Raw genomic sequence first — 27,176 nt, 5'->3', positions numbered from 1 at the left:
TGGCACGCATGAGTCCAGTCCTAGACGCATGCGTAGCGCACAGAAAGCATGCGTAGCGCACGAACCCGTCCTTGTAGTGCCCTTGTAGGCCCAGCATGTGGCTGAAGTTGCGGCCGTGCAGCTGTGGCCCGGCTCCAGCAGCCGACAGACGCTGAGGAGGGCTGCAGCGGACCTTAATGCTGCTTCCCTGCGGGACTTCAAACGGCGGCCTGAAGCCTGCTGACACACATATCACGCACTTCTGGGCACATGCAACATTCAGGAAGGCAGACCCCTGGCAACATTATTCCACCGCCAGACCACGCAGCTCGCCGCTCACATGCAACAGAGGCGCACAGCACCGCACAGCACCAGCTGTCTGTCGTTACGCGTTCCCTCACTCGCCCTCGGGTGCCGCCACGCAGCTGCCCTCATCGCCGAACCGGTGCACAGCCAGCGGCAACCCTAGGTATCGTGGGCGCACCCTCGCGCGACGCCGGCGTCTGCAGGTCCATGCTGACCAGCGGCACCTGCAGGCCCGTAAGCAGGTCGGGCCGAGCCTCCAGCGCCTCGCCATCCAGGATACCGACTATGGACGCCCAGGGGATCTCCCCTTTGCCGCCAGGCTAGGCGGCTGCCAGCGGCGGTACATACAGCGTGAACATGTGCAGGCTGGCGAGCTGGGTGGGCCGGAACCGGCACGCCAGTCGATGTCAGCTGCTCCCACACAGAGCCTATTAGCTAAACCAACTTTGTACTATGTGCTTGGCCTCAATCTACGGCAATACGTGCCACTGTTTTTCACTCGCTGTCTTCATTTCTTGCCCGTTGACTTATCTGATATTCATCAGAAACCCCTTTCACCAAGAAGCATTCTGTGACTGTGCAAAACATGTCAAAACGCAGAGCGTCTCCTAGTTTCGAGGATGGCAGAAGCACCAGACACAAACGCTCTTCCGAGATGACAGAAGCCCTGTTCAAACAAACTTACGACGCTGAGCTGGGGCCTAGGGCGCTAGAACGCCTGAGGCCTCATTGCCCATTTCCAAACGATTTATGGCTGCAGCGTCCCGACTCACTTTTAATTCCCATTCTCATGGACCACTTTGTAGCCAAATCATACGTGCTACAGCCGCTGCATGTGGAGGCGCCACGCCACCTGCAGGTAGAGCGTGCCGGCGTGCGCATGGCTCTGCACGCTTCCGCTAGCTTGACACGTCCTTACCTGATTCCCTACCCCCGCCAGTTCTGGGAGATTCTGAAGAACCTGCTGGCATTGCAAGTGGGCGATGGTGTTAAGAGGAGGGTCTGCGTGCTTTCGGGTGCCCCGGAGGGCGAGCTGGAGGGCGACGAGGAGGAGGGCGAGGAGGAGGGCGAGCAGGAGGGCGAGCCGGACACAGCGGAGGACACGCCGGCCGCGGCTGCCTCGCACACCATCCAGGGGTACGAGGCAGCTCTGACTGGCGGGGCGGTCGGCGGTGAGTGGCAGGGTCTGGGGAAGCAGATCGGGAAGTCGCCGCGTTCTCGTGCGTGTGCCAATCGTTTTGTCTACTTTGTCCGGCGCGTTGTTGGTACGCTGTAGTCGATCTAATGATCCGAGACGGGGATAGATGTGCAAAACCCAAACTCCCTTCTTCCTGTAACCGTAGGCAGATCGGAGTATGTACTCGTGCATGCTCCTGGCAACACCGCGCTACCCATTGAGGAGGGCCTTGAATCCGTCGGTTTGTCAGACGGCTTAACTCCTTTGCTCGTGGCCGAGGTGAAGGCGAAAGCAGTCTTTAGACAGCATATCTGGCAGCCGCTAGCATGCGCGCTCGAGCTGATGAAGAAGGTCCCCTCCCAGCCGGAGATGTGGTGAGTTGTGCGCGGTCGTATGCGCTTTCATCCCCTCGATGTGTACACATGTAAGCCCGGCATAACGAGTTGGGTTGCGTGCCTCGATTCTAAAGCCGGCGTGACGAGTAGCGCAACGCTGTCAACAGTGCGTGCCATGGGCTCTATTCCCAGCAGTGTCCCTCCTGTCCGTCCACACACCTACCTTGCGCCTGGCTCCTGTAAACGGCCAGGGTAATCCTGACGGACATCGAGACTTGGGACTTCGTACGCGTAACGCGACTGCGGTGCACCAAGGCGACTGCTGCCGCGGTCCACGGCGCGGCATCAGGAAACGCGGCAGCAGCAGGGGGCGCGGCGGCGGTGGCGGCCACGGCGGCATTAGGAAACGCGGCGGCAGCAGCGGGCGCGGCGGCGGTGGCGGCCACGGAGGCAGTAGGAAACGCGGCGCCAGCAGCAGGCGCGGCTGCGGCTGCGGCCACGGCGGCATTAGGAAATGCGGCGGCAGCAGCGGGCGCGGCGGCGGTGGCGGCGGTGGCAGCATTGAAAAACGCGGCGGCAGCAGCGCGCGCGCCGACAGCAACGGCAACTGCGGCGGCGGCGGGCGGGGCGGCGGCGGCGTTGGGATCACGATACTCGTTCAAGCGGGTGCGCTTTTGTTTAAATGACGCCAATATGACCATGAACCCGCTTGGCTGGTATACCGTAATTCCCTTGTAAGGTTATGAGGCTGTGCACACATTTAGTTGGTAATGCATACGCCGCCGGATGGTGGGGCGCAGCATTCCTCCCCCTGCCATCGCGTGTGCCCTTGCTACTTTGCTGTGGATCCGGTCTGGTAACCGCCAATGCGAAGCCAACGTAACACGGCCCCGCCTCACTTGATGGCCCTCTTTAGACACCAGCAGGCTCGCGCGTGCAAGACTCAGACTTCATAGCTGATGTTGCTTATCTGCTGTCGCTTGTTCTCATCTCACGTTTCACCCGTGCACCCCCGCATGTCCTCGTGATACCGGCGGTTCGTTTCGATGTGGCGCCGGTACCGCTCTGGTCGTCACAGGCGAGTAGTACAATGCGTCACGCCTCACATATTGCTTAGGGCTGTGTACACGCGCGCTGTGAGTTTGGGTGACTCGCAACGGTCGGCTGTCTACCGACCAGTTGAACCAGGCTCAATGGCGTCCATCCAAGAGAACGATTGACGCCGATCCTCCGTGCTCTCTGGGCTGGTTTATGATCCCCCCCTTGGTAACAACTTCGTCTGCAGTCTTCAGTGCATGCTGTACCGCTTTTCCAAGCATCCTTGTAGAGCTGCGAGTGTTCCGCTGTATCCCGCCTCCGGGCTGACTACGTACCATTCCATGAAGACCAACCCAACACCCCCGCTCTTGCCGTGTGAACGCCCTTTGATGTAACAGATGGACACCATTCACATCAGCCTCGACCAACCAAGTGACAGCTACCTGCAGGTGCGTCTCTGAGATCGGCGCGGGCCAGTTGCAAGTACCGTATCATGGCTACCTCCCCTTCCGACCGCCCAACCGCCTGTACCATGTTGCTCATGCACGCAGCTGCTGGCGGTGCTGCACCACATCATCTACACCAAGGAGGAGCTTGCAGACTTGCCGGGCCGTATGGAGAAGAGCCGAGGCGCACTGCAGACCCGGGCGGAGCAGTGGGTGCGTGACGCGGAGGAACGGCGGAAGGTGAGGGCTGAGGGACGGAGGTGCAACAAGCACGACATGCGTATGCAGAACGTGGGAGAGCTGGCCGGCTGATGCAGCCGCATCTCGTAGAAAGTCCTTTGAATCATTGGTGCGCTGGCGGGCGGCAAAGAGAGTGCAATGGCGTCCGGGATTGAAGTGTACGTGGGCGGGCAGCACAATACGTGCTCTTACTTACATAGAGACACACACCACATCACACGGCCCCCACCACAATTGCAATACGGTCCGTAGGCGGCAGTGGCCAAGGAGATGGTGAAAGCGGAGGCCAAAGTGAAGGCGGCCAAGGCAGATGCGGAGGTGGCCAAGGCAAATGCGGCCAAGGCCAAGGCAAATGCGGAGACGGCCAAGGCAAATGCGGCCAAGGCAAATGCGGAGGCGGCCAAGGCCAAGGCAAATGCGGCCAAGGCCAAGGCAAATGCGGAGACGGCCGCGGCCAAGGCAGATGCGGAGGCGGTCAAGAGAGCGCTTGCGGCGGCCCAAGACCAAATACAGCAGTTGGAGGCGGCCATTGAAGCACTGAAGGGTGCACGTGCAGGTGGAGGCCAACAAGGGGCCGCTGGCAGTGTGTCGTAAGGGCGACCTGTGGGCCTGTTTGGGCGTAGTGGGTATAGGAGCTGAGCGCCGGCATCGCGGTGACTTCTGCAGCAGCAGATGTATGATGCTGCCATCCGCGTGCCGCCCTCATATGGGGGGAGTGGGGCGCTCCATCAGGCGAGGCCAGCGCTAGCGCCAGGCAATGCTGGCCGGGGGGAACAGGCAGCAAGTAGGGGTTGTAGGGTCATGTGTACGTATCCCTGCAACGTGTGCTAAGAAACCAGAAAGGGAACGAAGCGCTCGATCCGAGGTACCGCGATGCCGAACCTGGACATGGGGGATGTTCAGGAAGGGCTGCCAGGCTCTTCAATGTTCACACGGGGCGGCATGGAACAAGGGAACGAGGTGGTAGTACCAGAGGCTAGACATATGGCAGCATCTTGCCCAGGTAGTGGGCTCCAACAGAGGAGCTAGTACGGCAACAAGTAGAATGTGTGGCCGACAGCTGAGTTAGTGTGTGACAAACCTCACCTTGCCACTTAGAGAATTTGACAGGGTGTTGTGTTTTTGGGATGTTTGGGGCGTTGGGGTCTACGAATGTGTAGTAGCAATGTGCAAGATGGCAGATGACGGAATGTCGTTAGTACGAGAGAGGACAACCCGAGCGTGCAAGCACGCAGGGGCCATCGAATGCTTCCTGGACGAACTTAAGCCAGGGTACTCCCGCCCCTGACCGGAAACACCTACCGCTACGCAGTACTCCGGCTTGCCCCTCCCCCCTCAGGGCGCTCCATGCCGTGCGCCCCGGAATGCGGTGTGGGGATGGGGTGGGGTGGGATGGACTGGCGGATGGTGGAAGTATCATATAGGTCTGCTGGGGGCTGCGAGCAGCCATACTACCGGTCATGATATTGCCTTCGGTAGCTCAGGGCGCCGCGGGCTGGGGGTGGGTAAGTGAGCGGGGATGGGGGCTCGGACTCAGCGGGGGCACGGACTCAGGGCGGACCAGCCAGCGAGAAGCGGGCGAGAGTAACGCCGATGTGCCGGGTGATGTGCGAGCAGAATACAGAACGCGGCATTCGTCATTGCGGGGAAACTAAAACTGATAGCGCCAACCTTTTGCGCCTCGCGCTTTCGCGCGCAATTTCCGGGATCCTCCAACGCGTCGATTCCTCCGTCTTGCGTCCTTCCGTGCCGGGAGCCTTGATTATCGATACAATTTGTGATATATTGTATGTTGCGCTGGAGCTCTAATGCAAACGCTGCGCTTGTGCGTTTACCCCGCTCTGGCATAGGGCTTGCGTTTTCATAAAGTTACGCTTTGCAATACATACATAGAAAGGCGCATTATTTGCACGACAAATTTCGCTGCGCTCGGGTTTCAAGGTTATAACTCAACTCAAAACTGGAATAACCGGGAGGGCCCCCCGCGGCGAGCTCGATGCGACCGCAATGGCTATTGCCCCTCCCCCTTCGGGGGAAGGGGCAAGCCAACCACCTCCAGGTTGGCTGCACAAGTCCAGCTGGCTTGAGGGGGCCGTAGCTCATCAGCTTTCAAACACAAAATCGTGTGATGTGTGCGGGTGGGTGAGGGTGAGCCTGGGCGTGGGGTTGTGGGTATGTCGCGTGGTAGACCGGCGAGGGCAGGGCACGAGCAGAGCGAGGGCGAGGGAGGAGCGTTGGAAGGGTGCAGGCACGGCGAGAGCGAGGGGTGAGGGCAGGGCAAGGGGAGGTGTAGAGCTGGGCAAGGGCTGGGCGAAGGCGGGGCGAGATTGAGGGCGGGGCGTAGGCGGGGCAAGGGTGGGGCGAGGGCAGGGCGAGGGCAGGGCATGGGGAGAGCGAGGCGCGAGGGAGGGGCGAGGGAAGGGTGAGGGCAGGGCGAAAGCTGGGCGAGGGCAGGGCATGGGGAGAGCGAGGCGCCGAGGCGCGAGGGAGGGGCGAGGGAAGGGTGAGGGCAGGGCGAAAGCTGGGCGAGGGCAGGGCACGGGGCGGGCGAGGGCGAGGCACGAGGGAAGGATGAGTGCAGGGCGTGTGGCGAGGGCGGGGCAAGGGCAGGGCGAAGGCGAGGGCAGGGTTAGGGGAGGGTGAAAGCTGGCAAGGGCTGGGCGAGGGCGGGGCAAAGGCAGGGGCAGGGGCAAAGGAGGGGCGAGGGCGGGCGAGGGCGGGGCGAGGGTAAGAGCTTCGCGCGGGAAGGGCGAGAGCAGAGCAAGCACTGGGCACGGGCAGGGCCAGCGCGGGTCGAGGGTAAGAGATACGCGCAGGCAGCGCGAGGGCAGGGCGTCTGCCCGTCGTGATAGCAGTTTTGAGTGTACATGTATGCAAAAGCGAATTTGTTTTTGTGACCCTTCCAGCCCGTGGGCGTGTGAGCTTGCCCCCCGCGCACTGGCCGGCGCTGAGACCCTTCCCCCGCCACCCCTGGCCCTAGTCTGGGCGTGTGCGGTAGCGCTTGGGCGTGTGAGCGGACATGCATGTGTAACATGTGAATGTGACACACGATGCACATGAACATAAATGCAAATCAGTACAGGCGCAAATGTCTAGGCACCATCGGTATCGGCGATCATAAGTAAACGTTCGGCGTGTCCAACATCGTTACGCGCTGACTTATCGCAGCGCAGTGGAGATAAGTCTAGTTATTGCGACGTAACTGCCGTGTTGCGTTAGAGTCACGCACGGCGCAGGACGCTCGGGTACGTGCCTGTGCATGGGGCCGAACCGAGCTGGGTCTTGTACGCGTCAGGAGCACACGGCGCCTTATCTGCCGTTGTGCTTCTGTACTGTATTTCGGATCGTCCCTCTGCCGGGACGGTGACCTCAGTGTGTCGCACTTAAACGTTCCCTACATTTCTGGACTTTCTTTGCAATCCTATACCTGGTTCTAACTATACTTTACCATGTCTGGACCGAATAAGCGTTTAATATATACTCAGACGGAGTTGCAGCGTTTTGTTGCGCGATCCTGCTCAATGGAACCCCTTAGCTTGATCACGCTCGCTCTCTGATCGTAAGGGAATGCCCTTCGACGCTTCTCTGGCGCTTTGGACCACGCTTTGGTTCGGGGGCCGCATTCGGGAGCAAATCGGAGCAGAGCGGAGCTTTCAAGCGGAGCAAAGGCGCGCGAAGCGTTGCGGACAAGGCGTTCGGCAAGTCGCTGAAAGCAAAAGGGCATGCACAGCTGTGCGGGCGGGCTACTTGCTTGCCATGCGGGTCCTGCTTGCCGTGCCTTCGTGTCTACCCGTCGCTTTACAGTTCACAGCTTTGTGCAATACCTTTCCACATCTTCCATCGTGCCACCCCCACCTCCCCAAGACCCTCAGGACTTTTGGCGCGGTACTTCCCCTGTCTGCCTATCCAGGCCGCAGGGCCCGCGTGCCCTTGGGGAAAGGGCGTGTGTGCCGTTGGGATCCGGCCTGTGCGCCGCAAGCAACGGGCTTTGCGCCCTTGCCTTATGGACAATGGACGGCATACGTGCCCTTATGATACGGCCTGTGTGCCGCAAGCAATGGGCTCCGCGCCCTTGCTTTATGGACAATGGACGGCATACGTGCCCTTATGATACGGCCTGTGCGCCGCAAGCAATGGGCTCCGCGCCCTTGCTTTATGGACAATGGACGGCATACGTGCCCTTATGATACGGCCTGTGTGCCGCAAGCAACGGGCTCCGCGCCCTTGCTTTATGGACAATGGACGGCATACGTGCCCTTATGATACGGCCTGTGCGCCGCAAGCAACGGGCTCCTCGCCCTTGCTTTATGGACAATGGACGGCATACGTGCCCTTATGATACGGCCTGTGCGCCGCAAGCAATGGGCTCCGTGCCCTTGCTTTATGGACAATGGACGGCATACGTGCCCCTATGATACGGCCTGTGCGCCGCAAGCAATGGGCTCCGCGCCCTTGCTTCATGGACAATTTACGGCGTACGTGCCCTCATGATACAGCCTGTGCGCCGCAGGCAACGGGCTCCGCGCCCTTGCTCCATGGACACTTCACGGCGTACGTGCCCTCATGATACGGCCTGTGTGCCGCAGGCAACGGGCTCCGCGCCCTTGCTTCATGGACAATGCGCCGCGTACGTGTTCTTATGATACGGCCTGTGCGCCGCAAGCAACGGGCTCCGCACCCTTGTTTTATGGACAATTCACGGCATACGTGCCCGTATGATGTGACCTGTGTGCCGCAAGTAACGGCTTCGCACCCTTGCTTTTGGGTAATAGATGGCATACGTGCCCTTATGATACGACCTGTGTGCCGCAAGCAACGGGCTCCACACTCTTGCGTTGTGGATTATAGACGGCATTGAAATGCTTACGTGCCTTCGTTGTACATGCCTTTGCGTTGTGGACAATGTGTGGTCTGAGCGCCACGTTCGGATACGGCGTGTGTGCCGCCAGCAACAGGCTTTGCGCCTCGCATCATGTGTCTTGCGATATGGCCCGTGTGCCGCATGCAATTATGCTGCCTGCCCTGTCGTTATGGACGCTTCGACTTGTTGCGTGCCCTGCTGCGTGCCCTGTCGCAATACGCCTTGAGTGTACCGTGCACGGCAAGCCTGCGCCTCGCTATTGCTTCGTGTTGACAACGGAGCGGGCTTACGTGATCATGCGTCACCCTGTACGTCTTGAGGTCCGCACGCACATCATACTATCACGCGGCATCACCCTTGTAGTTTGGCTGACGCACCCCAAGCCAACCTATATGCATTCGATGTGTGCGCTAGGCCCAAGTGCCGAATTTGTTTTTCCGGATATTTCGCCCTCAGTGAGCGATGTGGAGTTTTGTGCAGTTCGGCCAGCATGCTATTGCCCAGCCAATAACAATACCGCATGACGCATAAGCATGCCTTCGTGCCCTGCACCAGGCATCGGACGCTGTGTCACGCAGTGAGCCCGACCCTGCGCAACCAACATTTTGTTGCGAGATACGGTCGGAGCTGGGATTACAGCCTGCCTGGTGGGTTTGGATGGCGCCCGTGTGTTCGGCTGGGCTGTTGCTGCTCGCGGTGGGGCCCACCACCAAGTCACGGCACCCATCCGCCCTCCCCTCTTGTTGGCCCACCCGCCTGTACACATGCCAGTCACCCGCTCGCCATCCTGTGAAAGCGGGTAGCCGACTTGGCAAGCGCTTTTCCTGACACTTGGCGCAGGTTTGAGTGGGATACCAGAATGGTCTGAATGTAGTTGTTGGATAACCAGTACACTGCGGTGTGTAGCTGGTTAGCGGGAGTGCCGTGCATGAAACACGCTACTCGACCCGCCATGCCCGCGCGATGGTACCACCAACCGTTCAACCCAGATCCATGCCGGGGTAGCATCGACCCCACAGTCAGACTGATAGCTCCTATCCAGGTGTCAGGCGCCATGTATGTATCTGTGGACGCGTCAAGCTGGCTTGTGCCGTAGCGTTGGCCGCCTGTATGGCACGCCCGGCATCTGTGTCACGTTATGGCCTCATGCTTACCGTAGTCACGCGGCTTGCGTGCTGTGCGGCACGCTCCCTGCCAATCCTTCAGGACATGTATGCATACATGTTACTTCGTCAGAGCCATAGCAGGGGCAGCGTGTTCTGTCAATGCCTCATGAACCCAGAGACCCAAGCCAACGTACGCATTAGTTCCGCAACGCACGTCAATGCCAACTGTATGTGTCGCCTGCCCACTCGCGAGTGGACGCCTAGGGTACCAACCTTGGTTCCCTTCAGCCCCGGCCTTACTTCACCCGGCGGGGCAATTACTTATCACCGAAGTGCTAGGAGCAGTGTGCTATATGTCATTACTATTAAGTAAGAGCGTATGGCGACACAGGCTCACATGTGGGTAGCCAGGCTGACAGTGCCCTGCGGGCTTGGCAGTCGGCAGGCATCCCAACTCAGCCCGGCCTCCTCACAGCAGTACCACGACGTGCCCGTACGTGGTCGAGTGCGGAGTTTGGCTGCCGGCGTGGCTGTATCATCTCTCACATTGGATGACCCATCCGCCACTGCTGTTCAGTACTGGCACGTCCCTCGAGTCGCTCACCCACCGGCTCCGCCCAGCGTTCGCTCCCTTTCGCTGGGCCGGGGCCCGTGGCGCATCCAACCCGCCATCGCGGCCCCGAGTGCTCCTTATTTCCTCCCATCACTACGCCTTCTATCACTATAGATACATTGCGCGTTCCACGCGTGCCGGGTATCCTTCACCCCTCCGCGCCGCTCGACCAGGCCAGCCTTGCTGGGGTTGCTGAGGTGTTACCCTTCATGTTGCCCTCCCTGCTATTACGGTACACCCCACAGCCGCCGTGGCGTACGGTATCGGCACGTACGGGACATTGTGTGCATGCATCCCCGCGGCGTTTGGAGGCAAACATTCACGTGCGCGCCTGTCCTGCGTCCGCCGGGGTGATGCTATCTATGGGCGTACCTACTGCTTGATGGGTAGTGACTCTTATGCAAGACACTGCAAATCTCAAGCATGGCACCTAGCTAGCAAGAAAGAAATTAGTGTTCGTGGCCATGCTGCACGGCTGGGCATGGCTGCCCGCATCCTACACCACGACGGCGCGGGTGAAGGGCAGGTTGCCGCGCGTGACTCGCGTACGTAAAACCGCTCTAGTGTTGCAACTCGCGCCTTCTCCTGCGTGGCGCATGTTGGCTAGCCTGTCCCAGCTTCGAGTCACGACGTTGTTATTATTCCCAAGGTTGTTCCGAGCAGCCTAAACGTCAACACGTGTTATGGCATGGCCCTGGGGGCCGGTAGAGAGTACCGAGGTCTCCAGTGGTTCGTGCCAACACGTGCCAACACGCACTGTTACCTTTCCTGGGCACACGGACGGCCACAGCTGCCCAGAAGCCACACACCTGAACAAGGATGCATGTGTTTCCCTGTAACGCCCCGGCGTCGTCTGCATGGCTGGCGCACGCGGGACAACGCATGTGTGTTTCTGTCGTGGCCATTGGTGCACCTGATACGTTTGTGAGTCTGGTATCATGGCCCTTGCAAAGCCAGTCGTGTTCCTATTGCTGCTTGTCTTCTGGTAGTGACCATTGGCCGCCCATGACCGACGGAGTGTGGCGCTGTCAGGCCCCGCGTTGGCGTCGCCCTGCGCCTGCAGCAGGTGCCGGCGGCGCCTCCGGCGGCGCTCATCCCCGCGTGATGGTGCTGCTCGTGCAGCCAATATCCCCAAGCACGAAGCTCGTTCTATTGACCGCTGTCGAGTGTGCAACTAGGACCGTACGTTCGTGCGCAAGCTAGGCGATGGGCGGAGCGCTCCGCGGTGTTCGAGACACATGATTTCGGTAGCGCAAGGGCACGAACGCCACCGCCATCACCGCCGACCGCACCTTGGTTTGCATGACCGGCCGTTGGGCCGAGCGCTTTGCGAGAAGAGCTGCATACGCGAAGCCAATCAAGCCCAGCCACCAGGGCTGCCGTCGCCCGCACCATGACCTCCCGGCGTTGAGGACTACTACCAAACTCTGGCAGCACTTTCGGCCACTAGTGCAACCTCAACACGGGCGGGCTGGGGCGGGCACGGCGGACTTGGTGGGGTTATCGGGAGCTGCGAGGCCGGAGGTAGGAGGCCGCTGAGGGCCACGAATGAGTTGCTAGGCCGCTTGAGGCATGAGTGGAGGCTATTGTCGGTTTGAGAGATTGGGATTGTCGTTTGGGGCCGTGGCGGTTTGTAACGCTACACGGCAGTAAGGAGTCAATAAGCGCTGACTTATCGCAGCGCAGTGGAGATAAGTCTAGTTATTGCGACGTAACTGCCGTGTTGCGTTAGAGTCACGCACGGCGCAGGACGCTCGGGTACGTGCCTGTGCATGGGGCCGAACCGAGCTGGGTCTTGTACGCGTCAGGAGCACACGGCGCCTTATCTGCCGTTGTGCTTCTGTACTGTATTTCGGATCGTCCCTCTGCCGGGACGGTGACAACCCACCCGCCCCCCCTGGTGCCGCCGCGGATTAATGTGGTGGCACCCGTGGGCGCTGCGGCGTGCGTGGTTGTCTGGACTCTGCTGCTATCAGGCACTTCATACATGCGACACACCCAGTACTGGCAGCACTTTCGGCCACTAGTGCAACCTCAACACGGGCGGGCTGGGGCGGGCACGGCGGACTTGGTGGGGTTATCGGGAGCTGCGAGGCCGGAGGTAGGAGGCCGCTGAGGGCCACGAATGAGTTGCTAGGCCGCTTGAGGCATGAGTGGAGGCTATTGTCGGTTTGAGAGATTGGGATTGTCGTTTGGGGCCGTGGCGGTTTGTAACGCTACACGGCAGTAAGGAGTCAATAAGGACCCATGCCATGGCGTAGCCAGACTGGCCACGCCACAACTACCAGTGCGCAAAGGCAGTTGCCATTCTTGCGTTCTGCGTTATACTATGATGCCCTCATCCACGGTGCTTCAACTCTGCCCGTCGTGATAGCAGTTTTGAGTGTACATGTATGCAAAAGCGAATTTGTTTTTGTGACCCTTCCAGCCCGTGGGCGTGTGAGCTTGCCCCCCGCGCACTGGCCGGCGCTGAGACCCTTCCCCCGCCACCCCTGGCCCTAGTCTGGGCGTGTGCGGTAGCGCTTGGGCGTGTGAGCGGACATGCATGTGTAACATGTGAATGTGACACACGATGCACATGAACATAAATGCAAATCAGTACAGGCGCAAATGTCTAGGCACCATCGGTATCGGCGATCATAAGTAAACGTTCGGCGTGTCCAACATCGTTACGGACCCATGCCATGGCGTAGCCAGACTGGCCACGCCACAACTACCAGTGCGCAAAGGCAGTTGCCATTCTTGCGTTCTGCGTTATACTATGATGCCCTCATCCACGGTGCTTCAACATGGAACTTAATCATGGTTCATAAAATAACCACCACCTACCCCTGTACATCTATCTTTAAATTACCTTTGCTACTTTACCGCCTTCTTAGATTGCGCAGCCCGTTTCTGGCGCTTGCGCTTCGCATCTTTCTTCAAGCGTTCTGCACGCTTCTCAGGTGCCTCGTTCGCGCGTGCCCACCGTTTCCGTTCAGCTTCTGGTGTTGAGGGCCCGTTGCGTGTGCACGATCTAGCAAAGATAGCGCCAGGGCCGGGGGTCGGCGCTGCAGCCGCGGCAGCAGGCACGCTTGTGCTGCTGGCTCTTGCCGCTGCAAAGCTGCACAAGGTGAGGGGAGGGGAGTGCACAGCGCGCAGTCACGTCAACGCGGGCTGCGTGGCCGCACGTACACGACACGGGGCAGGAGGGAGGCAGGGGTGCAAAGCAGAGTCACGCTGTGCTGACGGAGCGAGCAGGGCAGCAAAGCAGGCGCAAGCATGCCTGACACACCTGCTTGGCGTTGCCGCGGTGGGCAGGCCCCGCGGGCCAGCGCCAGGGCCGGGGGTCGGCGCTGCAGCCGCGGCAGCAGGCACGCTTGCGCTGCTGGCTCCTGCCGCCGCAAAGCTGCACGAGGCGAGGGGAGGGGAGTGCACAGCGCGCAGTCACGTCAACGCGGGCTGCGTGGCCGCACGTACACGACACGGGGCAGGAGGGAGGCAGGGGTGCAAAGCAGAGTCACGCTGTGCTGACGGAGCGAGCAGGGCAGCAAAGCAGGCGCAAGCATGCCTGACACACCTGCTTGGCGTTGCCGCGGTGGGCAGGCCCGGCGGGCCAGCGCCAGGGCCGGGGGTCGGCGCTGCAGCCGCGGCAGCAGGCACGCTTGCGCTGCTGGCTCCTGCCGCCGCAAAGCTGCACGAGGCGAGGGGAGGGGAGTGCACAGCGCGCAGTCACGTCAACGCGGGCTGCGTGGCCGCACGTACACGACACGGGGCAGGAGGGAGGCAGGGGTGCAAAGCAGAGTCACGCTGTGCTGACGGAGCGAGCAGGGCAGCAAAGCAGGCGCAAGCATGCCTGACACACCTGCTTGGCGTTGCCGCGGTGGGCAGGCCCGGCAGGCCAGCGCCAGGGCCGGGGGTCGGCGCTGCAGCCGCGGCAGCAGGCACGCTTGCGCTGCTGGCTCCTGCCGCCGCAAAGCTGCGCGAGGCGAGGGGAGGGGAGTGCACAGCGCGCAGTCACGTCAACGCGGGCTGCGTGGCCGCACGTACACGACACGGGGCAGGAGGGAGGCAGGGGTGCAAAGCAGAGTCACGCTGTGCTGACGGAGCGAGCAGGGCAGCAAAGCAGGCGCAAGCATGCCTGACACACCTGCTTGGCGTTGCCGCGGTGGGCAGGCCCGGCAGGCCAGCGCCAGGGCCGGGGGTCGGCGCTGCAGCCGCGGCAGCAGGCACGCTTGCGCTGCTGGCTCCTGCCGCCACAAAGCTGCACGAGGCGAGGGGAGGGGAGTAAACCATTAAACCCTAAACCCTTCGGGGGAAGGGGCAAGCCAACAACTGACCTTGGTCCTGTTGCGCTTCCTTCACCAGAGCTGCTGATTGATGTCACAATCACCAGGCGGTGCGGAGTGTGGACGCTGACCTTGCACTCCACAGGCTTGAACGTGCGGATTGCGTTGCGCAGCTCCTGAACACTTGCCGTGGACACGTGGGGCATGCCCCCTAAGGACACACTATCGTCCAGGATAGCCGCCACACAGCTGCCTCCACCAGGGAAGTTTAGCCTGACTGGGAATGCTGGCGTATGCCCGTGCTTGTCAGATTGTGCGTGCCCACCAAAGCATTCATATCCACCAGGTTTGTACACGTTTGGACGACGGCACTCTGGCTTCTGGCATACGCGCGACCACGGCGGGGCGTCCTTGACAGTTTCCAGTGTGCACCTTCAGTTTTCAAAAGGTACAACCGGATGAGCTCGGTGCACCGACTTGCGGCACCGACTTGCGGCATGTGTAACACGCTTACGGTTGGTTGGTAAAATTTAGGGGGGGGCCTTGCGTGCCCAATTTGATCTCCATTGTCTCGCTGGTGACAATCGGGCCCTTGTAGCCTTCCTTGCGATACTGCTTCAGGTTCTCCGCATGCTTCTTGTTAGCTTCCGCCTTCTCCTCGAAAGTCATGCCAGCGCGCTTCTGCCGCTTCCTGGCTGCATCCTTCTTCTGACGCTCATTGCGCTGCTCGACTGATTCATTTGCACGCTCTTTCCGTTTTCGGTCAGCACTTTCCGATAAAACGTAGGAGTCTGCGCGTATTCGAAGTGCCATGTTGCTGGCAAAAGGCTACGTTATCGCGGGATAGACGCCCGAATCTACTTCAGTCGATTTGCGTATAGAATAAGTGTGTATGTGCATACGTTGCGTTCAAGAGAAGGACCCCATGCGGGCACAGCGAGCTTATTGCCTGGCAGCCGACAAAATGCTTCGGCGCGCACTCGAACGCTGCAGGTTTCCTCATCTCAGTTTATTTAAAGCAATACATAGTGCAGTACTAGTCATGCTACGGAAGCTATGGGCATCCTTTTGCTCAGCAACGCTCTGACTGTCGGGCGCCCTGCGCGTTCGCGTTTTGCGCGTCCACTGCCTGGCTTGCAATTACCATGTAAACATGCCATATTGTGGCTGCATTTTATTGTGCAACGTGAAGCCTCGCGCGCGCGCTAAGGCTTCAGACCTGGCACGCAACTTCCTGCTGCGCTCGTGTTTGCCAGAGTTTCGCGAGACTTGCAATATAGATTAGCACTGATCATATTTCTGCGCTGTAAAAGCACGTTTAACGTGCGGAGAGCGCTTGAATCTCACACGCTTTCGGGCGCCCGCTGCGCTCGTGTTTTGCCGGAATTGCGGGAGCCTTTGCGCCCGTTTTTACAGTATTTTATCGCTCTGCGCCGAGGGCGTGCGCGAAACCCGCGTGTGCGCTAAAAGCTGCAGAAAGTCTCGCTGCGACAGAGTCTCGCCCGCGCGACAGAGTCTCGGCGCCCGGCCGCCCGAGGGGTGCCCTAGGGGGTGTGTCTGTCCAGTGGTGTAGTCCTCCGCTCTGCTCTACGCTACGCTTCGAGGAGCTACGGCGAGTGTAGTCCTCCGCTCTGCTCTACGCTACGCTTCGAGGAGCTACGGCGATACTCTCCCGGTCTAGCAACTCCACGCACAGCGAGTCGGAGCTAAGCCATCGCCAGGCACCCGGGTGCAAGACCTGCCAAAGCCTCACCATACAGTTTCACCGCCGCGAGTCCAGGCAATACAGGTAGACTGTTTGGTGGCGGGCTCATGGTACGGCTCATTAAAAGGCACGGGGTATTTCCCCTCTTAGTTGCGGGGGTGGGCTCCGCCCCCAAGTTGGTCGCCAACGCACTGGGTGAAGGCGGTCCCGATGGTGGCCGCTCCGTGCGGGTGGGGCGCGGCGCCTGGACTGCGGGGGGGGGATGGGCGAGGGCCCCCTAACATTGATAACATTTAGTTTCTTGACTAGCTACAAATGGGGCGGGACGATGCAAGGGTGAATGCTGCGACAACATCTGGGTAGTGCAACTGTGCAAGCATTGTCCAATGATGAGCTATGGACGAGCAGCACTACTACTCCAGGATGCAAGGCAGACACCAAAGCAGTAGACTCGGCTGTTGGAGCGCCCAGGGTATACACAGGCGGCGCAATCCACTTGCCCTTGTGTGGGACTGGCGTACCCCAACAATGGGATCACGGCCTAGACGCGCGCCTAAGCTGCCACGCCGACACATTCCGTGTGCCTCCGTGCCCCAATCTCCGCCGTTGCGCTGGCGCGCGCGTTTTGCTTTCGTTACTAATAATGAGCTCCGGCCTTCAGTCACAGCCGCACGGGCAGCGCCACACCTAGTTATTGACGTGCTTGAAACGCAAAAGCGAACATGACGTTGTAGAGCCGAGGCCAGTAATCTAGCACCTAGTTAGATGGAGCCCGTCAGCTCACGAGCGTGCGACACCAAGTGCCACGCCAGCAAATGATCAACAACTCACACGATACCCGTAAGAGTAACGACAGCCGTGTTACCCACTAGCGCATGTGCACTTGACTCACAGCACCTACCAATCGCCATGCAGCAGCTAGCTAGCCCGCTGCTCACAGCTCCACAAACTCCTCCTCCACCCTGGCGGCAGCCCCATACGACGCCTCCAGCACAAGCTGAACCACCGCAGCCGCCTTCTCGCTCGCAGCCCTCGCGCCCTCCTCTGCCGCAACAGCGGCAGCACCCAGCAGTGCGCCAGCCAGCTCGCCGCCTTCGTCGTCGTTACACAGGTTGCCGTCGGGGCCGTCGAACCGGTCTGCATTCATCAATCGTGTCCAAGCCGCTGCAAAGGTCTGCAGGAAAGCTGTGTTGTCCGACGCAAACTCCTGCGGCGGTCGCGGCAGTTGGGGTTTAGGCCGGCTTGAGCCGGCTGCTTACTTGGGGGTTGCAAGTGCGTGCGTGGGTTTCGCCTTAGATCTCGTGCCCCTCCTTCCATGGCCCTATATCCTACCCTGTCCCCGTTTGCCTCCACGCCGCCCACGTGGTCACGCCTTCGCTCGCGCAGCGCTCCTACACGGCCGCACCCCCCTTTCCGCCGTTACCTCGCACCGCCGCCATCCCTCACCATCACCTCCAAGTGACTAGTACCAGTAGCCATCACGCCTGGAGCTCCCCTCCCTCCCTCCCTCCCTCCCTCTCCCCAACCCGCCCAACACGCCCACCTGCGCAATGGCCAGCATCTCAGCGTCCCACTTGATCGCCAGGTCTGAGGGCGTCATGAACAGGCCCTTGCCGCCACCCGCCGCACTGAACTCCTCCAGCCCCTCGCTGCTGTAGCCGCGCTGCCACGCCTCTCCCAAGAGCACCTGGAGCGAGAGGCGCAGGGGGAGGGAGGTGGGAAGGTGGGGAGGGCGTGGCAGTCATGTTTTCCTCCGGCTTTCACGAGGCCGGCAGGTCGAGCCTCATGCGCCCGCGCACCTTGCAACCACACACACGGCCATGTGTGCGGAAAGTGATTCAGGTGGTCAACCGAGGAGGGTTAGTGCTGGAAAGCCGCCCTCACAACGCAGAGGTTTCCGGCACCACTTGGGTTCCTGTCACTTTAGATTCAAGGGTAACCACTAACCGCCCACATGCTGATGGCCTGCACACCTACCTTGAAGTACTGGTTGCTGAGGCGGCTTGGCGCCGGCGTCCAGGCGCCGCTGTAGCCCAGGCGCCGCTGCTGGCTGGGGCTGCGCGGCCGCGCCGCCAGCGCCACCGCCTCGCGCAGGCTGAGGCCCATCACATGCGCATTGTCGCGCACCTGCAGGATCCTGTGCGTGGCGTTGGGGCGGTGGCGTGCGTGCGCGCGTGTGGTGTACCAGCGGAGAAAGGGCGTGTGTTCGTGTGAGCGTGCGTGCGTGAGCGTGAGTGTTCGAGGCAATGCACGGGGCGCGGATACCTAGACGACCGTATGTGAATCCCCCCGCTCGGTGGCCCCGGGCCTGTGCCTGGGCCCGGTCCACACGTCCCACTGAACTCCTGCCCTTTCCTTCCTGCCATTTCCCATCCGGGCCCATGCCAGCATTAACACAGGATGCTGCCTGCAGCACACCTCACCCGCCCAACGCCCAGCCTCACTTGTCTGCAAGCACGCGCGGCGGCTGCGCATGACCCGCCTGCCCGCCCTCCACAGCATCCACGCGCCCGCCGCAGAAGCGCAGCCGCACGCCGCCTGAGCCGGAGCCGGGGGCAGCGGTGCAGGGGCCGGTGCCCTGCTGGCAGCCCGCCGCCGCCTCCGCCTCGGCCTCCGCCAGCGCTTCCTGAAGCGCTACGGTGCCGGCAAGTACAATGAGGTCGGCGGAGGACAGCGTGGGCGGGTAGGCCGCCTTCAGGGGCTCCAGAACCGCAAGCACGCTGCGCGAGTGCATGCACAAGAGGAGAGGGCGGAGGGAGCGAGCAGGTGCTGGAGTGATTTCCGTTTTGGTGGCAAGGGTGTGTGCGTGTTTGTGCGTGTCCGTACGCTAGATAGAATCCCTCCCACAACTCATCCCCTTCTCCCTCCCGCCCCGCCCCACCTCCGCACTGCTCCTTGTCCCCTCCTCTCCACGCCCGCCCTTCCCCCCCGCGCACCTGTCCATGTACGCATTCTGCGGCCAGTCCTTCTGCGGCGCAAAGCGGATGCGCGCCCCGTTGCAGCCGCCGCTGTAGTCGGTCTCGCGGAAGGTGCTGGCGCACTGCCACGCCAGCGTCACGAACAGGGCGCCGTAGTGCGGCCGGCCGTGGACGGTGTCGGGCTCGGCGGCGGGGCTGGGGCGGCGAAGGGCGCGGGCGATGTCGCGGGCGAGGCGGGCGTAGTCGGGCGCGGGGCCGGGGGGCGGCGGCGGCAGCGGGTCCTGGAAGGGCTGGGGCGGCGGCACGTCGGGGCCCAGGCAGCGAGTGACGGGGCCCATGTCACGTGTGACGAGCTTGTACCTGTGCGTGTTGCGGAGCAGTGCCGTACGGAGGAGGGGGGTTGGCATGTGGAGGTAGTTGGTTGGTTGGTTGCAGGCGAGTGCGAGGAATCAGTGAGCCTGTGGGTTAGAAGCTAAGGACACGCTTCTGATGTACATGCAATTGTGTCTCTCCACATCAACACCCCACCCAACCCCACCCCCGCGTGCCACTCCGTTGTCAAGCAATGGTCACGCTCTCCACCTCGCTCTATTCCACTGGGTTGGGTAATTGGGTTTAGTTTGGGCTGGTATTTACACCCCACCCCACCCCACCCACCCCCCACCAGCCGCGAACCCACCAGGCGTGTTTGAAGCTGTGCTCCAGCGCCGTCAGGTTGGCCGCGAACAGCCCCACCAGCGCCCGGTACGAGTCGTCGTGCAGCAGCGCCACGTCCGTGGTCAGCATCAGGAGCGGCGGCGGCGGCGGCGGCGGGGCCTCGGACCCGGGGTCCTGGGCCTGCGGCCGCCACTGGTGGTGGCCGCCGGGACCCACGTGCACCTCCCATTTGTAGGCGAGCAGGTTCTGCGGGGGCGGGGCCGGGGCGTGGTGGGTTGGGAGGGTGGGCGGGTGGGCGGGGCGGGGCGGGGCAGTGCTGCACCGGTGTTCTCCACCCGCGTCCTTGCGTCCACCCCGCACCTCCACACGTGTGTAAAAGAGCACAAGGCAATCTAAGTGCAGGTGCGCACACGTGTCTGTGTGTGTGTGTTATGTGTACGTGTGTATGTGTCTGTGTACGGCACTGCGCGCCCACCCACCCACCCACCCACCCACCCACCCACCCACCCACCCACCCACCTGGAAGTACTGGTTGTCCCAGGCGGTGGGGGTGGTGGTCCAGGGGCCCTCAAAGCCCGAGGTGAAGGTGCGGTTGCCGCGGCCGTCGCCGCAGGTTCCGGGCCAGGGCGCGTCCGGCGCCTCCCGTGGGCTAGGGCCGGGGCCGGTGGGGCAGGCGCCTGGGGCAGGCGGGGAGGCGGGGAGGCAGGCACACGCGCGCGTGGGCAGAAGGTGTTGTTGGGCCCGGGCACATACCGTACACCGCAATCCCTGACATCTCTGTCTCCACCTGTCGCTGTGTGTGATGGAGGAACCTCTCCCCGTTGCCCCGTGCCCTTGCCCCACCCGGCTCGGGCTCCCGAGTAGCTCACGACCGTGCGTCAAGTCAACGCACCGTGGGCCTTGCCGAAGGCGTGGCCGCCGCCGATCAGCGCCACCGTCTCGGCGTCGTCCATACCCTGTGCCCCCGATGTGTGTGCAAGACACACTCTCATGCGGCGCACACACGCACACAACGCGGTCCGAGCCGTTCAGATGGCCAGTTCCAACTGCCCCCCCACATCCCCACCTGGGCCAATGAATTCCAACCGTCAGCTGTTGGACCCCATCCGCTGTTGGACCTCCCTGCACCACGTAGACTTACGCGTGTCCCGGCCCCATATCTCTCAACACACACACCCTCCGCCGCACGGAGTCCCGAAGCAAAAACACGCCCCGTAAACCCTCACCCGTCACCCAGCCCCTCCCCCAACGGTCCCCCCTCAACATACGCCGGAACACTCTTGCAACCCTCCCCCACGAAACACACGCGCCACGCCCGCCACCGCCGCCCAACCCCTTCCTCCTCCCCAGCCCCTCCCCCTCACGCACCATGCGCCCGAACACCTCGCGTATCTGCGCCGCGCTGCGCTCCGGCAGCGGCTGACCCATGGGCCCCTCGGGGTTGACGTAGATGAGGCCCAGCGTGTTCTGACCCAGAGGCGACTGCGGGGCGGGGGGGTAAACATTCATGATACACTAAGAATAGGGGGCGTAGACATTCACGTGAACGGTGTGTATCAAAGATACACGGGTATGCGCACGAGCCTAACGGAAAAGGCGCCGGGGGGGATGCAGAGGTGGGGGGAGGGGCACACGGCGGAGGTAGGAGGCGGAAGGGGTGGGGTGGAGGTTGGGTACACGTGATCAGGTGCTCCAGGTGTGGCCGATTGTGCCATGCCGTCGGCGTGTTAGACACGTGCACGGCAGTTTCATGCGCCGCGGCCCCATCCCACACGAAGGCCCCAGTCTGTAACCCCACTACCGGCGCCCCCAGCACGTTTTCGCTGGGCTCGGGCACATACGCCCCCCACCACCCAGCCACCCAGCCACACACACACACACACACGCGCCGCATACCTGGCAGTCGCCCTGCACAGGACAGGGCATGAGCGCCTCCTGCTCCGGCGATGGTCCCAGGGGCACAGACTCCGAGCCTGTGTGGGGATGAGGAAACGGCCACAACCGCATTAGGCACAGCAGCATCACAGCAAAACAGCAAGGGCGACGGCCAAGGTACCCGCGTTACATTTGTGTCCTGCCCCTGCCGCCTTCCTTTTCCTTCCACCGCGTCGTGATCCGCAACCACCTTGACATGCCCACACCTCCCCTAAATCCCTGTCCCTACCCGGTCCTTTGGCGTTGCGATGTACTGAAACAGGCATGAGCTACTCCTCCTTTACACCACCTCCACCTCCAGTGACTTCCCCTATCCACTCCTCACCATCCAGGTCGTCGATACGGCCGCCACAGAACCCCAGCACGGGTCCGCCCATGGAGCTAATGGCCACGTCGCCCGCCAGAATGATGAGGTCGCCCCAGGACAGGGCCGCGCCGTACTTTTGTTTGATGGGCCACAGCAGCGCCTTGGCCTTGTCCAGGTTAGTGTTGTCGTCCCAGGAGCGCTCCGGGTCGAAGCTGGGGAAGGGCGAAACAGCGGGCGGAACGGCGGATTGGGTGTGGGGGTAGTTCATTCCAATCCCGGGGGGGGGGGGGGGTGCAAAGATTGGTACAGAGAAGTGTAGAGAAGTAGGCGGCAGGCGTAGGGGTGCGCGTACGTGAGAAGACCGGTGGTTCATTCCGATCCTAAAGCAACCAAGACCCAGAACCAGCCCGCAGCGCCCACAATGGGGTTGGCAGATGCGTGCCGCCGGGTGGGTGGGTGGGTGGGCGGCATCAGGGCGCATGAGTGCGTGTGCCGTCGTCTTTCCCTTTGTTCAATCCCTGGAATGCGAATGCCAAGTCATGACCGAACCAATACGTTACAGCGTACAATCCACCTATGCCCCACACATACCGCACCCTGCCCTGACCCGCCACGCCGCACCGCTGGCGGCCACCGTCGCAGCCTCCTCGGCCGTCGCTTGAGCGGTAGGAGCCTGCGCAGTGCCACGCCTGACGCACCAGCAGTGGACCGTAGTGGCCCCAGTCCGCAGGCCACCAGTCCTGCGGCCGCGTGTTTGTGTATGTATGTGTGTGTGTGTGTGTGTGTGTGTGTGTGTGTGTGTGTGTGTGTGTGTGTGTGTGTGTGTGTGTGTGTGTGTGTGTGTGTGTGTGTGTGTGTTTGGGGGGGGGAGGGCATGGGCGACGTCGTTCGGCTGGATGAGGCGGGGATACGCCGGGGTGAATTGGCGGCCACGCCTTGTCCGTGTCCCCCACACAACATCACCGCGACGACAGAGACGCAGTTTGCACGTGGAGCTCGCACTGCACTCCTGGGGTGGGCGACGATTGCTTGAAAGTTGCAACCTATTTGCTTGGGCTCCTCGGGCAACACAACCCCCACGCCACGCCACGCCGCCGCGCCCCCACCCAGCTCCCCACCTGGCTGTCGGTCATCAGTGCTGTGAGGTCGGCCCGCACCGCCGCCAGGTCCAGCTTCGCGGCAGCTGCCCGGTCATACTGCAGCAGAGCCCTGCGGACAACAACAGCGGCGCACCAGGACGGGGAACAGGGGGCAAGGGGTAAGTGGGTACGCGGCTGGTAGGCCTTTGCACGTGACAGTAGCGTGGACGGGACAGCGGGAACGGTTTGTAGGCCGGCGGCAACATCTTTCATGCGGCAGGCCCGATGTGCAGAGCGGATGGGCGGGAGTGCTGATCGACGATCCCGGAGAAAAGTGCACGGGTACGGTCCCACGCGTGGGTCCCACGCGAGTGACCTCAGCTACGGCCAACCGTCGTGGACTCCTCGTTCCGGTTCAGCAGCGCCATCGCCTCCGGGTCCGCTCGAAACGCGCATGGGGTGATCAAGGTGGCTAGCATACCTGACAGTAACGACATGCTCTGGCCCGCGGTTGAAAGCCGAAACTATGTCGGATATGTCGTGGCTCGCCCTGCGTACCTGGTTCGCGGCCTGGCCAGGTCCAAGCTCCGCAAGTCGTTGCCAAATCCGAAAGGACACTTGCAGGTTGCAAATGCGGCGCTCGCGGCAAGCAAAAGCGTTATCAGAGCTTTGTCGCGCATTTCCCGGTAGGAGAATCCGGAGGGCTCCGGCCGTATAGTGAAAGAGGTTATTAACTCATGCAAGACAGTGAGCTCGGGGATTATGCTGGTGTCGCGCTTCCATGCGCGCAACGTCCGTCATGTCCGTCAACGTCCGTCGTGGCACGGTAACCTCCGGCGTGGCGGTTTCGCACTTTCTGCTAATAGTGATGCAACTCAAGCTTTGAGACGCATTTGTTCCCAGGCATGGTATGGGGTGAGGACACTGCAAATCAGGGGCATTGGCCCTGGGGTGGCTGCAGGATGCAGAGGCGACTCCCTGCACTCCTCTTCGCACCAAGGGCAGGCCGCCATGAGCCCATGAGATGAGGTACTCTGGCTTTAGTGGCTTCTGCAGACGTGTGTTGAGTATCGACGACATGCTGTGCCCTGCACCGGCTGTTGGCGCAGACGGGCTGCAGGCGCACGCGGCGGCACACACCACACACCTGCCACACACATGCCGTCGCAAACTCGCAATCAACCGCACCAAGGAACCTGCGTTCCGACTCTTGCCATGACTCGCCTTATGGGATTTGTGGGCCGAGACTACAGCCATCACACTCTGGACTTGACTTGTCACCACCCGCTGCTCTTGCTTGTACTAGGAATCCAGCATCGTTGCAATCGGCCGCACGTCCAGACCCCGGCCGGGAACGCCTACGTTGTTGGCGCTGGTGCTGTAGGCACGCACCTCCTGCCCGCATCGTTGCGAAATGCAAGAAACTCGTCCAACCATTCTCAATCCAGCCAAGAAAACAAGGTCGACTCCTCTCTAATCCGTTTTGGGTCTCGACACGCAGCGCGCCTTGTTCCCGAACACCGCTCCACCAGCGCACTCCGATGATCGCACCCCAACACCGATGATTCGTCAAGTGCCAGACACGGATGCGCGAAACCCTGGGTTCCCCAAGCCGTACGCTTATGAAGAGGCCGCACCTGACACAGTCGCAACGGTGGACTGTGAAAGGGTAGAGCCAGCAGACGCATGGGTGCGGCATGCAAGACATTCACGCACCAAGAATGCCAATCTTCTCCGCATTGTGTTGTTCGCCAAGCAAAGCGCGAAGGACATGCCCGTGCAGCACCAATCTGGCGCTGCTCGTACCATCACGAACAAACCTTACCTACCGCATTACTTTGTCCTATCCTTGTCATCGCCGACCCCAGTCCGAGAGCTTGAACGCACGCAGCCCGACACAGTATCTATACATCCGATCAACTGCCACAAACCAGAAACAAGCAGCGATTCACAATCAAAGACTGAATACAGCCGTTGTGCTGTAGTATACATGCTTGGAAACCTACACGTTCCAGGATTGTTGGAAAGCCAAGATAGTCATGCTGCATCTACACAAGTCATTGGAGAACAACCCCCTGAGCAACTATGATACAATTTGTGCCAGTGATCGACAACCGCTCCACCCACCGCCACAAGGCCTGTGCGCGACGCGCTAGCAGGAGGGCCAGCCAAGGTTTCATACCCAACCTTGCAGCTTTCTGACATGTCAAACACTGGCCGTTCTACAGGGACGGCATGGCATGCGGGAAGTTCCGCCGGCAATGCGGCTGTACGCCACTGCAGGTCTAACCGCGCGAAGCCACCTATGCCTCTGGCCCCTGGGCAACTTACTTGGTGGAGCCGCCCAGCCACTGGGTCCCTAACACCGTGACCGCAAACACCCCGGCTTCGCTACTGCTGCTGCTCTCTCCAGCTGCGCGCTCCACGCCCACATTGCAAGCCGTGCGGCGCCGCAGGCTTTCTCTGCTGCCGTGCCCACGCAAGCTCCCTCCCTCCCAGGCTCTTGCCTGCGCCAGCCTCTCCTGTGCTGCTCTCGCGCCCCGCGCGCTCCGCTGCACTCCGCCACCCGACTGCACACACCCCAAGCTTCCAGTTGGCTCCGTGGGGCCTCTCAGCGCAGCAACAGGTGCACACGCTGCGGGACTCTCGGGGCAGCCGCAGCAGCAACAGCAGCTGTGTGCGCTGTGTGGCGCTGTCGCTCAGGGTAGCAGGTCCGAGTCCGAGGGCAGCCAGTTGGCTCGGAAGCCGGTGCCGCGGCAGCGCTCGCACTTGATGTAGCCCTTGCCCTTGCACACGGGGCAGTTGTTGGTGTGGGTGGGGGTGCTGGGGAACACCTGGCTGCCCACCATCAGGTAGCCTACGGGGCCGGGAGGTAGGGGTCGGGGGGGGGTGCAAAGATTGGTACGAAGAAGTGTAGCGAAGTAGACAGCAGGGCGGGGTTTGGAATGGGTGGGCGTGGACTGGCTGGGCGAGCACTGCCAAGCTGGGTGCGTGCTGGGTGTCCATGCTACACACATGCAGCGTGTTAAGACTGCCATCGGGCTGGGCCAGATGAGATAGGTAAGCGGGTGCAAGCTGTGGCATCGCGTCACCGTGCGCTGCCGTGGCTGTTGGCACGGGGTCACTGCTGGTAGGGCTGATGCAGGCAAAGGGTAATGGCCGAATGGGGCGAAACGGCATACAGCTCGGGCACCAACCGCCCACACGCGCAGCAGCGCACCTGTGCTATGGCACCAGTTGCACTCCTCCTCCTTTCGCCCCTTGCAGCAGTCGCACGTCTGCGGTCTCCCGGGCTGCAGAGAGCAACGCGGCAGAGTAACGTTGAACGCGTCAGTTCCCAACGCGGTAGACACAAGGACGACTACCGTAAACCCGTCCTCCCAGCGGCACACCGCCTGGCGCTTCCTGCACCTGCAACCTTACCCGCGCAATCTTCCAGGCGAGCTCGAAGTGTTGAGCCAGCTTCTTGAGCCGCTCGGGGTCCGCTACCCGCTGTAGCTCGTTCGCCAGGTCCCCGTCAAGCTCGTCCTCGCCTGCGCGCCAGCGTAACAAGGGGTTACGGAGAGGTTCCCGGCTAGCTGGCGCAGCACGCCGCTTGGCGGCATTTTAACACGAACAGGACGTCGCGACAAAGGCCGTTGGTATGACCGCAGCCAACGTTGGCCTGCTCTCCACCGAGACGCCGACCGCTCATCTGCCCCTCAGCTGACGATGCGGGCATGTTGCTCGCACAACAGAGCTGGGGAGCATGGGACCACTACAAGAGACCACACACTCAATCACTCACTGTCAAAGCTCTTGGCGAGCACGTCCTTGCTCTTGGCACGGCATGCCGACAGGTGGCCAGGCCGCAGCGCGCCTGCTGCAAGCGTTGGCACTAGCCTTGAGCTGCATATTGATGCTGTGGTGCCTCGTGTCCCCTGGCCCAGTAGTGTGCGGGGCTGGGAGAACATGACGTAGGCAAGCCCGGGAATTTGCGCTGGACGCGGAGTTGCCCAGTCAGCCGGTGTCACGGCTACAAGTATGGTCACGCTTAAGACTGAGACCGTGTGGTCAACCAATTGAGAAGGAGGAGTTCCAAAGTTGTCGAAAGACGAAAGCTCGCTGAGTACAGGGTTTGGAAATGCTAGTTTGCAGAGGTAGCGGAGATATTATATGAGTGTGTTTTCAAAGGCGTTCAGTCTATTGCCCTGACACTGTGAACGC

The 27,176-nt window shown here is 61.6% G+C and overlaps 4 protein-coding genes across 4 annotated transcripts; 2 read left to right on the top strand and 2 right to left on the bottom strand.

Annotated features, from left to right (window-relative positions):
* Window positions 1-757: 757 nt before the first annotated feature.
* On the top strand, window positions 758-4,823 carry CHLRE_01g045800v5 (uncharacterized protein). Its single transcript, XM_043058880.1, has 7 exons — window positions 758-1,144; window positions 1,226-1,457; window positions 1,629-1,836; window positions 2,049-2,463; window positions 3,234-3,284; window positions 3,387-3,521; window positions 3,774-4,823. Exons 1-7 carry the CDS (start codon window positions 1,076-1,078, stop codon window positions 4,113-4,115), a joined length of 1,452 nt encoding a protein of 483 aa, XP_042928797.1. The 5' UTR covers window positions 758-1,075; the 3' UTR covers window positions 4,116-4,823.
* A 2,124-nt stretch (window positions 4,824-6,947) lies between these two features.
* CHLRE_01g045752v5 (uncharacterized protein) lies at window positions 6,948-9,543 on the top strand. The gene has a single exon (XM_043058879.1). It carries the CDS (start codon window positions 7,532-7,534, stop codon window positions 7,706-7,708), a length of 177 nt encoding a protein of 58 aa, XP_042928796.1. The 5' UTR covers window positions 6,948-7,531; the 3' UTR covers window positions 7,709-9,543.
* A 6,822-nt stretch (window positions 9,544-16,365) lies between these two features.
* CHLRE_01g045700v5 (uncharacterized protein) lies at window positions 16,366-23,727 on the bottom strand. The gene is made up of 14 exons (XM_043058878.1): window positions 23,529-23,727; window positions 23,010-23,100; window positions 22,513-22,631; window positions 21,910-22,103; window positions 21,546-21,622; window positions 21,018-21,131; window positions 20,542-20,605; window positions 20,169-20,326; window positions 19,672-19,895; window positions 19,011-19,352; window positions 18,519-18,794; window positions 18,052-18,211; window positions 17,618-17,761; window positions 16,366-17,281 (listed from the first exon to the last, which is right to left on the bottom strand). Exons 1-14 carry the CDS (start codon window positions 23,648-23,650, stop codon window positions 17,009-17,011), a joined length of 2,358 nt encoding a protein of 785 aa, XP_042928795.1. The 5' UTR covers window positions 23,651-23,727; the 3' UTR covers window positions 16,366-17,008.
* A 98-nt stretch (window positions 23,728-23,825) lies between these two features.
* Window positions 23,826-27,110, bottom strand: CHLRE_01g045650v5 (uncharacterized protein). Its single transcript, XM_001689675.2, has 4 exons — window positions 26,758-27,110; window positions 26,394-26,503; window positions 26,191-26,263; window positions 23,826-25,827 (listed from the first exon to the last, which is right to left on the bottom strand). Exons 1-4 carry the CDS (start codon window positions 26,921-26,923, stop codon window positions 25,670-25,672), a joined length of 507 nt encoding a protein of 168 aa, XP_001689727.1. The 5' UTR covers window positions 26,924-27,110; the 3' UTR covers window positions 23,826-25,669.
* Between the last annotated feature and the right edge of the window lie 66 nt (window positions 27,111-27,176).

Source organism: Chlamydomonas reinhardtii, chromosome 1, assembly GCF_000002595.2.
Source record: "Chlamydomonas reinhardtii strain CC-503 cw92 mt+ chromosome 1, whole genome shotgun sequence".
Taxonomy (NCBI): Eukaryota; Viridiplantae; Chlorophyta; class Chlorophyceae; order Chlamydomonadales; family Chlamydomonadaceae; genus Chlamydomonas; species Chlamydomonas reinhardtii.
Note: the sequence above shows the minus strand (reverse complement) of the source record. Positions and strands in the feature narration are given on the sequence as shown.